We start from the raw sequence: 12211 nt of genomic DNA on the forward strand, positions 1-12211 counted from the left end.
CTACCCAGTTGGCCAGAGTGAGATTTTTTTTGTAGTTTTATATAGCACAAACTCAACTCAAAGGTATTGACGCACTTTACATGAGCACCAGTTACATTACACAAGGACACATTCATTTTTGGTGCCAAGAGGAGATTAAGGGATTTGCCCAGAATCACATGATGTTGAGCTCACGCCGGGACTGGAACCTTGTTCCCCAGCTCCAAAGTCGGCAGCTCTAGAGGACATAGTAACAGGTGTCCAAATCTGCATTTCTACAAGTTAGATTACAATTACTAAACTGTGCACCAAGCAACCCATCATCACAGGGTACACAGAGATTGTGAAAAATTAAGGATATGGTTCATGCTGGGGAAACAAGAAGTGTTTGCTATTCCTTACAGCTGCCTTTAGTAAATTGAAAAAATTGTTTTCAGCAAGCAGCCCCACAACACACCTCCCCAAGAAAGTAAAGCATCTCAGTGCTGCATCAGTGAAATTGACGCAAGCTTTCCTGCAATGCAAAGATCACATATCTCATGAATGACAGTTACAATAAGCCAGTGGCTGAATATATGATGAATTGCACTTTCAGCAACAGCAGTTGAGAGAGTGTGACCTCAAAACCTCTCTATATGTAGATTAAATGAGATCTGTAAGGCAGGCAAACTGCTTCTGATGGACCTTAAAGGGGGAAAAAAACTATGGGGGAAAAAACTATTTGACTTAACAACTTTTTTGATGCTCGATGAAAGCTTTAATTTGTTGCCTTACAATATTGATCACTCTTAAGTCCAGTTTTGCTATTTTGCTCACTTAAGCCCTCATTAAAGGTTATTTTCCGGTTCCTGTCTGAATTGTACATGGATCTGAATTGCATGTTTTGTGTTAAGTACCACATCCTTCACACTTTTTCCGAAATAAATTAGGTAAGGTGAATCTTGCCAAATGTCAGCAGGGGAAAATGCCTGGTAAGTACTGGGGCATGTGGATTTTGGTGCACAGAGGCCCAAAATCCATGTTACTCGTTTTAAATGCACAACTTGTATAGGTGGTAATTATCCCACTTTAAAAGGGCGTAATTATCACATCCCCAATCGGCCCACTTGTAATGAGTATCATAAAAAGGCTTTTTACAGTTCTAACTACATTTAATTTTCTGTGAACAAGCTGCAGAACTTCTCCTCTCATGTGCTGCCACCTGCTGCCCAATGTGCGAAGAGCAGCTGGTACTTATCCTCTAAGCCAGTGGTTCCCAACCTGTGGTTCGGGGACTGCTGGGGGTCCGCAAAGACTCCTTATGGTGTCTGCGACTGCTTAGAAAATTAAATAATATTAACAGATTAGGTCCCCAAATTTCAGTAATGACTCATTGAGGGGTCCCCGGATTTCAATAAGGATTCAGTGGGGGGTCCGCGAGTTACAGTAATGATAAAGTGGGGGTCCACTGAAGTCAAAAGGTTGGGAACTATTGCTCTGAGCTACAAACAGAAAACAGAAGTTTCTTTACCAGCAGCATGGAACTTGGATGCTTTGCTAGTTATCATCTCTTATTATGAGTTAAGGGTTAAATTCCGACTCCTGTGCAAATGTGTTCTACAAGAAACAGAATTATGAGTTGGGTGATAATTATCAAACCCTGCAATTTTCCCCTAATAAATTCTGGCAGGTGAAACATGTCAAAATTAATTGAGGAAAACAAATGAAAAAATCAAAACTTTTGGAATAAAGTATGTTAAAAATCGATACCACGTGTCATGCCTCATTTTCCTTATGAAAGCTCCGAATATGTTATTTATTGAGTACCTTACCCTGGCTTAATGGTATTTATCACGTGTTATAAACACCCCACCCCATTTCGACACTTTTGTAATGAGTACATAAGTGGATGTGAATTTTGTCAGGTAAATATCACCTCAATTACCAGGCCAGCTTCATGAGAGCCATTGAAGTATCACAGACTGTTATAACAGCTCAGTGGGTTATAGGTGTGTGGCAGCGATTATTGTCTGAGCTGCATCTAAGACTCACTCATTAATCCACAAAAGTACCAATTTTGAGTCTGCAGAACAAATATAATTATGTACAACAAAGAGCACTCAGGTGAAAACTTCATACAACTTGTGTGCACCTGAATATGTCATACAATATACCTCATACAGTGCAAGCTGGGAGCAGGTGTCATATTGTTAGAAGACACACACACACACAGCCTACATGACGTTTCAGGCCCCACCCACCCACTGCAGCCTATGAGGTTGTGTCCCTCAGGAGTGTGTGTCTATTTAACGCTCGGGTGGAGCCTGACACAAAACTTTTTGAAGGTCGAAATCACCTTCAGTCGTGTTAGTGAGATGTACTCGTGTGTGGTAAAGCAATTACACACACAAGTGCACGGAAGTGCATTAACTGTCAGTTCTTACTGCTACAAACATCAGACCTGAAAATAGCCTGCTCAAAGTCTTCCCAAAATATAATGTTTACGAAGAACATAAGGCCTGATTATGTTCTTGGTGGACAGGTTACTCTGTTTCAAACATGATGGATATCCCAGGCGCACAATTACAATTCTATTAAATCCTAAAACTTGTAACATGATGGACGTCTAGTTTGTGACAAAGTATTCCATCCGCCAAGATCGTAACCAGGCCCAAACTCTGTATGAAACTCCCACATTTGGTGAAACTCTCAACAAAAAACTGTACCCATGAAACATAAGATAATCTGATCACAAATGACTACAAAACATTCAATTATTGCTGCCACCAGCAGCTCCCAGCTACAGCAATTGCTGCATTCACAAAGATCCCTCAAATATGTAACTGTGCCTGACTCATCCCCCACTCATGTGGCCCCCTAGCTCCTCTGCCAATCCAAGGCTCGGCCTGTTAGTCCTCATACAGAGCCCTTGTGCGCTGAATAATCGCCCCTCCATCAAACCTCTCGCTCCAGGCTGCATCTGCCCCCTTCTCTCATTCGGTCCCTCTTGCTCCATCTTGCTGAGGCCTTCTCCCCTCCTTAAGTCTGCTCTTCTTGGTAGCTACAATGTTTGCCACTACAACCCAGGAGCAAAAAAATAAAAAACGTAAAAGGTGGCCATTTACATACCCAAAGAGGCGGGTCACAGCACAATGTTTTAGATTGTGCCCCCATTTGCCTCACCTTTTGTGGCATTACTAGGACAGGACTCATGAAAACAAGTTACAAATGCTGCAATAGGAGAGATGCTTCACAACCTTTCACAGACAGTATCAGACACCTTCTCTGATCATACTTGCCTGAGAGTACTTAAAGGGACCATTGGATCTGCCCCGGTGTTCAGCATGTACATGGGTCACTCATGTGCTACCCATGTACGTTATACTTAAAGTTGTATTGCAACAGGCATTGGCAAAGTTAAGGGCCAAGCTACAGGCTTTGCCAATGCTTTTTTTCTGTTGAGTTCAAGAACTTAGGGCTAGGATTTCTATTGGTTCTTGGTCCTATGATTTCTTTTGGTTCTAACACTTCTTTTGGTTCTAAGACAGAAGTCGAGAGTTTCTATTGGTTCTTGGGTTAAGACAAGGGTTTCTATTGGTTGTTTGTCCAAGGGTTTTTATTGCACATGGGCTTAGGTCTGGTGTTTCTACAAGTTGTTGGTACAAATGGGGATCGTGGTGAGATACGGATGGAGCAAGAATAGAACTGAAAGGCATGAGCCCCTTTAGACTACATGTTGCCCTTTGCTAGAAATGTTTTGAATTGATGCATTTTAGTGCTTAATAGAATCAGTCACTGCTCTTAACCTCATGCCTCCATTTTAAATGCCTTACTGTGAGATGCTTTCCTTAAAGTGCTGAAGTCAGAATAGACTGATGGGGCCTTCCATTTTGATTTAGTGGGTGTGCTAGCCGCTTAGAATTAGTAGCTATGCAATGATGGGATGGGGGCCTACATTTCATTTAGAGACACAGTCCAATGTGGTGATGGCCTAATGCCAGATAAGGTTGCTTCTCCCCTCTGAACAGCCAAGCTGCATCCCAAAGAATTCTAAAGAGAGTGTGCACTTAAGAAAGGCCTGCGTAGCATGAGAGGATCAGCTCAACGATTCAGTTCAGAGTGGCGTGCCTTAGCACCAAGACTCTTGCCTCTTGGTGCCTGCGAAGCCATTAAAACCGAACTATGAGCCTGATTACAATCTTGGGGGAGGGTATTACTCCTTCACAAACGTGACGGATATCCCATCCGCCATATTACAATCCTATTATATCCTATGGAAATCGTAATACAGTGGACGGAATATCCATCACGTTGTGGCGGACTATTCCATCTGCCTAGGTCATGATCAAGCCCTGTAAAACAAAGATGTGCGATGCACTGAATGTGGCAAAACTGATCTTTTTTACTCTGATGGAAACTAGGTTCCTGGCATGATTTGATGCTGTTGGTTCTGTGACTCACATCTTGAGTTCAGTAAATGGTGTTGGTTCTGTTACTTGAGGGACGAGGTAGGTAGGATTGATAGCTCAGTTATGGTACATAGGTTTATATGCTGCATGTGGTAGGTTAAGTATGGCGTGGTACGTTAGGTAGGATATAACATTTGTGTCTGTAAAATGTTGGTGCGGTTAAGCATTTCCCATACTTTTTGCTTACAAATCATAACATTGTTGTTGAGAAGCACAAAAACGTAATGCTGTACATTTGACAAAGGTATAGTATTTTTGTGGCATTTTTAAGAAAGCCTAGTGTGCACACATCTCTATTTTTTTATCAAAACCAATAAATCCAACATGTCATCATGACAGCAAAGTAAAATGCATTAACACGGGTGGTTGAAGTTCCTGAAAATAAGTGAAGAGAAACATAAATTCAGTTGGTGGGAACTAAAAAGGATCCATTATTTTTGTCTCTTAGGTATTACATCCTAAATCAGGATGCTGAAGGCACCCTGAGCATCACTATATTCTATCAAAAGAAATTAAAAAATAGAAAACAAACTGCAGGTTCTATGTTTTTTATCTCTGTGTTCCTGCAGTGGTGGGGAGAGGACAACTGAATAGATGGGACCTTGGCAGTGGAATGAAGGAGATGCACAGGGTACACTTTGAAATCTATTTTTCGTCCAAGAGATTAAATAGAGAAACGAACAGTAAATGGCGCATTCCCCAGGGGTTAAATGGACGCCCTTAGAGAAAAGGATCGATCTTGTGATAGGATAAATCGAGTTTCCTGGGGAAAAGAATCCATCTTACAATAGATGAAAGAGAGCAGCAGGATTAAATGTCTCCTCTGTTAAGAGACAATAGCTCTGAGTTTTAATTGGTTCTGTGCTTGAACAGAGGAGGGCTCGCCAACACTGATTTTTTTCCCAAAAGAGCAGTGGTGTAGACACATTCATAATGTCTCCACTCTTCTCCCTTACACCTCCTTGAGGGTAATGAATTTACGCATGTACGCATGTGGTATTTCTGCAGTGCAAATGAATGTACGCATGCATGTATGTGGTATTTCTGCAGTGCAAAACTAGCCAAGAAAACAGTGGACCACTGTGCAGGGTCAAAAACTTGTCTAAAGTTAATGAGCGGTAGAAGGGGACCCTGGGTTGCTGACAGTTAATGCCCTGTGGTGCAGTGTTCTTTAATGGGTGTAGTACTGCAGAATTAGGGACTGATTTGGAGTTTGACTGAGGGGGTTACTCCATCGTAAACATGACGGATATCCCGCCCGCAGTATTGTGATGCCAATATATCCAATGGGAATCGTAATACGGCAGATGGGCTAGCCATCACATTAGTGACGGAGTTACCAGTCCACCAAACTCTAAGTGAGGTCCTAATTCTCTCGGCGTGATTACTCTTTAGCCCAGTGTTTCCCAAACTACGGACCATGACTCCCAGGTGGGTGATTTTTGGTGAGTCGTGAAAGTCCAAGCAATAAATGCAGGGGCCTTTAAATTCTGTGTTTATCTTGTCACGTTTGCCGAGCTTCAAAAACAGAGGTCAAATGTCAGGCTCTGCCTTCTGATACATTGCTGCCTATGTTTTTAACAATGGGGATGGATGTTTACAAAGTCCCCTTAGTTTGCAGCCAGAGAAAGAAAAGTAAAGTGAATAACGTGACAATATTGCTGGGTACAATGATTATGAAATGAACACAACAACATGTAAATACCTCTCAGGGATCTGTACACATGCAGCAGTGAGGAAAGCAAAAATGAAGCACGTTGTTTATGTAATTCTGAAGTGTGATGGAAACAAAGACTTTAATTGGATCCAAAGAAATTAATACACTTTGCTTTTTGATGCACAAAGGATTAATATTCCCCGAAACCTGACTTCCACACATTATCATTTGTGTGCATTATAGCTTTATCAGTAAAAATGTATTTCTGTGCAATTTAGTGACCATTTCAATGGAAAATGTGCTGTCTGTAAACGGCAGTGCGCTACCACACAATGCTTTAGTTACATTAAAGCATCACCAACGTCATGTCCATTAAAGCTAGTTGGATCGTGAAAGTTTGTAGTTCTAAAAATTGGGTTGTGGTTCTGAAATGTTTAGGAAGTACTGCTCTGGACTCGTTAGAGGCTGGAAAATACTATGTAAATATCAATCAATCATTCATCCTCACTCCTTTTTCTCAAACCTGCTCAGGTCTTCGACCTTACCAACTGCTCCTTTTCTCTTCTGTTTTGCTACTTCCTTTCAGGCGCACTTCACCGCCGAGTGCCGCTTCAAAGAGTGCGTCTTTGAGAACTACTATGTGACGTACTCCAGCACCCTGTACCGCCAACGAGAGTCGGGCCGCTGCTGGTACCTCGGCATCAACAAGGAGGGGCAGGCGATGAAGGGAAACCGGGTGAAGAAGAGTAAGGCTGCGGCCCACTTCTTGCCCAAGCTTCTAGAAGGTATACGAGGACTTCTTCGGTATTACCACTGCTCGCGAAAGTTACCTCTCTATCATGGCACCAAAGCATCCCCATCACTCATGCTTCCACCAATCATTTCTCATTGGTCTCACAAGCTCCAACGACGTAACTTCACTCCAACAGACCCACACGCTCCACCACTCACAGATGCTGCTTATCACATGCCTTCAGTGACGCCAAATGTGGTAACTCAACACTGCTATGTTAACATGCAAAATATGTAACATTCATCCACTGAAAAAAAAAAATCAACAATAATCAGGTTAATGCAGGATTTTCCTAGGGAGGATGTAGTCAATTTCTAGACAAGGCAGTGGTTTGTTCAGTAGATGGTAAAATTGTCAACCATCAAAATTGCATGTCTTGAGGGTGGCTGGTTGAGCAGCTGACCTCATAAGGATGGGCCTTAATGGGCCAGCCTCATCATTTCAGGCCCTTCGCGTGTACCCTGGAAGTGGTCAGGATGTGTGCCTAATGCGGCCAAAGAAACATGCAGCGTAAATGGCCTCATTGATCCTCCACAGTGCGGCTCAGGAGTGAGGGCGGAGTATCCTGCTATGTATTAGAGGCGCTATCACTGGCTCTTGCCTTTCCATCTTCAATGCGCTAATGCACAATTTGTGAATCTGTGCAATATCACCATTGCATCACCAGGGACATATATATTTAATGAATTTGGAAGCGCCTATCCAAAAGTATGGCACTCTGAAGTAAGTTGATACTTTTCAACAGAAATTTACAAATAAATTACACATTCTCACATATTTCATATTTGAGCAATTTTAAATTGCTACTGTGCAAGTGTACTGTGTATACTAAATGGATCTTTCTTCCTTTAATGCACATGAATTAAAACAAAATAAACAAAAACAAGTAAATGTTGTAGAACTAAAGCCCAACAATGCAACTCAAAGATCCCAGAACCACAAAGATGGCCGTGTGCTGATCTGACCACCTTTGACATAACTTGAAATTTCCAGCATTCTGAGCGGTCAAATGGAAGTCCAAAAGGTGATTCCATAATAACATTGTCAAAAGCAGAGTCAAAAGGTTAGGTTGGTGAATATCAATCCACGGCATTTACCTGGTACCCCACTGCCACCATGGATGAGGAATAAATATTTTCATCACAGGCTCATGCATGAAGATATGTTGTCTTGTGAAGAAAGTCTTCTATTAAATTGGTATATGAACCTCCAGATTCTCTTACACAAATACTAGAAATTTAGAAACTGTCTGCAAAATCACCCCTTTTTATTGGCATTGGGGTGTAGACAGGTGGACTGTTCTGTAATGGTATCATGTGGCTTTCTAGTTGGGTGTTGCCTCTAAAAGTAAAGTGGGGCGTGGGAAGAGTTTTTTATTTCAGGTACTCTTCTCATGCCTGCAGAGTCAAGAAAACCAAAAATAACCTCATATACTGGTCAATATCCGGAAGATGAGCACATGTGCTTTCATTGTTCGCACACCTCCACCATTCACCCAGGTTTAGGTCCGAATATTGAGGATGGAATAACAAGTGGCCACAGTGTTGTGACCAAAATAGGTATGTATAGATTTCTCTCCAGCTAACTTGACTTATATGTATCTTGGTGATATATATATATAAACACACACACACACACTTATCCCTTCAAGGTCCATAGACAGTTAAGAACAGTACTTACCTTTATGCATTTACCGCCTCAATATTTTGGTTTTTAATGTTTTTGTCATGATATTGCGGCCACTCTTCTTATCGGTCAAATGTCTCTACATCTGATTATTATTTTTGAACCTGCACAACAGCAAAAACAATTTTACAAAAAACAAAACTAGAAATGCAAAAAAAGATACCTAAAAGTCAGTGTCTTCCCTGTACCCTCTTCATACTTGCTCACGCTGGCTGACTCCCTACATGCTTTTGTGGACTTCAATCATTTGCTCCTGAACCCACAATATTACACACTATTCCCACTGCCAGGGCTGTGCTTCTGTTAGGAAGTGACTGTCTGTCTCTTTTCTCCACAGTGGCGATGTACCGAGATCCCACCCTTCACAATATCGTCGAGAAGGCACAGGGGCCGAAGATCTCCAAAGTGACAAATGTCCCGACACACCTCAAGGCCAACGCCAAGAAAGACTCTAAAAAGGCAGAAGCCACGTAGCCTAGGGAGGAGGAGGTGGGACTAAACCTGCCTACAAGCTGCTGCCCCCTGCAGGATACAGGGCAGTAAACAAACTGTGCCGAAACAGTGGGACGTATTCAAAGTAATAATCAGAGGCCTCATGTCTAGGAAAAGGGAACCGGAGAAAGAGACAGGAGAGGATGGGAAAGAAAGGGAAACCAGAGTGGGCAAGAAGGGAGAGAGGGATTGAGGAGGAAGAAAGAAGTTGAGACATCTGAGAAAGCAGGTTTACAAAAGAAAAGGAGAGAAAAAGCAGTAATTATTGATAAAAAAAGGAGATGGTTAGCGAAGGGACAGGCTTGAGGGTAAGAGAAGTTAAAACAAATTAGAGACTTAAAGTCAAGGAGAAAGAAGGCAGCAAAACTAAATGTGTCCCTAAAAAAGAAACAGTTTTTCAAAGCAGCACCTGTCCTTTTCATGGACAATGACGGGCTAAAGAAATGCAATAGTAATGCAGGAATGGAAGTCATTTGTCCCTGGCAGGCCTCCATCCCTGCTTTTGAAGCCAATCAAAGGGGGTTGCTCATTGTGAATTGTCTAATTATCCAGGTCGTTTTGCAACCCCCCACTTTCAATGTACAGTTTCCCACATCACCTACTCGTACATCGGATGGATCACAAATTGCTTTCCACTCACTGCTAAGTGCACAGCCCTAGGTTGCGTATGTGGAACAGAACATCAGTCGTTGTTTCCTTGGAAAAAGTTTTCATGTTTCTACATTTGACTTCCCACCAGTTCGATTAGAGATTTCTGACGGTGGTTTCTAAATTTCATCTTTTCAGTTGGACATATTTCCCTGCCCCTCTTGAGGCTAACAGCAAACATCTTGGAGACTACTTTCAGGTGACTGAAAACCCTGACATGGCTGTAAAGCTCACAGACACATTAGTGCAGGGGGCCCCTGACAGTGAACATTGGGATGGGTGCACCCTTCGCACTACAGCTGTGCCGCCGTCTCTATTACGAGCCGAAGACAATGCTTTAGGCCGTTTCCCGCTAGGCCAGTGGGCGGAAATTTAGGTTCCGGCTACAGACCGAGCGGGAAACTCGTAATGGGCCTGGCAGGGAGGAAGCCACAGTGGCGGCAACCTCCCAGTTGGAATTTCGGTGGACAGGCTTTTCCATCCGCCAAAATCGTAATGAGGCCCTTTATGAGTTATGATCAGCCGTTAGTAGTCACTACAGGTCAAAGGGGAGAAAAGGTGACAGGTGCAAACTGCCAGGCACTATCTTTGGTGGAAACAAGGGTCCTTGGTGAGAAGATCAGACTAGAGATAGCCTGTGTGTCAGTGCTGGTTGTGTAGCTTGGGCAGGAAGGGGTTTGTGTGTCAGTGCTGGTTGTATAGCTCGGGGACGAAGGAACCAGTGCTTAATTTGAGTCGGTGGTTTCCTGTTGGGGGCAGCAGCACTTATTTTTCTGCATCAGGCATTTACTGCGAGCAAAAGACACAGGAAAGACGGAGGAAAAGAAAAACGAAAAAGTGTCACAAAGAGAGAAAGCAGAAAGCTGCAGGAGTGAACTGAAGAGGCAGGGAGTGGTTGTAAAAGGATTAAAGAGGACTGAGTTGGCTTTAGGAATACGCTGCCTCAGTAGTCTGTGCCCGCACATTTAACTGCAGCGTGTTTCAAAGGAGAGCTTTAGACCCCGGCAAGTTTTCATTGACAAATTAAGCACTGAAAGGAACCATGTGTATCGGAACATTGCACGTATTGAGCAAAAGTCTGCAAACCTCACCAGTAGGAGCGGAGTTTACCGCCCACCCTTAGAATTAACCACGTTCACAGCCTCTAAAGTCACAAAGAATTAGTCTACACAAAGCAGAAGCGTGGTTCCATCAAGTAAAAAAATATAAGGTGTCCCTGACATAAGGGAGGTCAAGGCAGGTCAGCACAGAAAAACTGTGCATACAAATCTTCTGGGTCTGGTAAAAGTAAGCCGATACCCAGCGGACAAAAGTGGACCTTTTTGTTCGACTGAAATACAGCATAAAGTTCAGGTTTGGAGCTTACTAACATGCCTGGCTGAAGTTGTGGTGACTATTAAGCAAGTACTTTATGAGAAGAGATTCAAGTCACCAGTGACTAGAGCCTTGAAGCAATGCTTAATTTGTTAAGAAAATAAAGAAAGAAAGAACTGCCAGGGCCTCGTCTGGAAGCCACTTCAGCGTGCACCACCCATTGCCCCTGCCAGCCCTGCCATTGGCAGTTCCAACACAACTACTAATCCGCACAATCATGCAAGTGTGACAATTCTGACAATTCCAGGTCCCAAATGTATAAGAATGTCTGGGATGGCAGGTATTTGTCATTTTTAATGTATATTGAATTAGTAAACAACCATTGTTGTGTTCATCTCTAATTTAGACAAACAGTGCCATCATGTGGCAGACCGTCATAGGTGCTGGTGATTAAGTGCCAGTGCTGAGCACCGGAAATCACCGGATCAAATTAAGCACTGGCTTGAAGGGTTTGTGCATTAATCTGGCTACATCCAGGTTCATATCCTGTGGGACTGCAGGGTGCCCAACCAAACCAACATGGGGAAAAGACCTTTCAGATTTTATTTGCCTATCTCACTAGCATTACCAAAGTATACCCCTGGCCTGTTTCATTTGATGCGTGGTGAGTTTTGCAGATGACAACCTTGACACCTGATTCAGGAAAATGTCTTTAAAAGGACACTCACATTGCCTGCCAGCATTTGCACTCTTCAGTGTCCTGTGGCAAGTTGAAAAAAAGCCTTGGCCACTTTTTCCTTAACTGTACTCTTTTGGAGAACTTCCAGGTAGTAGGAAGGACAACCTAGTTCTCAGAAGAGAAAATGAGGTCAGTAAAGGTTACTTTCTCAGGCACTTAAGAGGAGCAATGTTAGAGAAGGGTGCACGACTTTCCCTCCCTGTTGTTGTCCACACCTTGCCCAGGGGAAAACCCTTTACCCCTTCTTTTGTCCCAGTTTCCCAGCAGCCAGCCAATGAGTCATTTCCCCACAGGCCTTGGATTTAGGTTTAATGAAATTGAAGGGCTCCCAATCAACTTAGCATCATGATCGGCCAGTAAACAGGACACGCAATTGCCATTATTGTCAATGGTTGCCATTTCCCAAAAATATAACCTCTGAGGCGGACACATATCCATCAGGACAGAAGCAGGAT

General features: G+C 42.9%; 1 protein-coding gene across 1 annotated transcript in view; it reads left to right on the forward strand.

Annotated features, from left to right (window-relative positions):
* FGF11 (fibroblast growth factor 11) overlaps positions 1-12211 on the forward strand; it is a 104026-nt gene extending 91815 nt beyond the window's left edge. The window contains exons 4-5 of the mRNA XM_069215588.1: positions 6671-6869; positions 8901-12211. Of these exons, the coding sequence (XP_069071689.1) occupies positions 6671-6869; positions 8901-9037 (336 nt within the window). The 3' untranslated portion in view covers positions 9038-12211. The remainder of the gene's footprint in view (positions 1-6670; positions 6870-8900) is intronic.

Source organism: Pleurodeles waltl, chromosome 12 (assembly GCF_031143425.1).
Source record: "Pleurodeles waltl isolate 20211129_DDA chromosome 12, aPleWal1.hap1.20221129, whole genome shotgun sequence".
Classification (NCBI taxonomy): Eukaryota; Metazoa; Chordata; class Amphibia; order Caudata; family Salamandridae; genus Pleurodeles; species Pleurodeles waltl.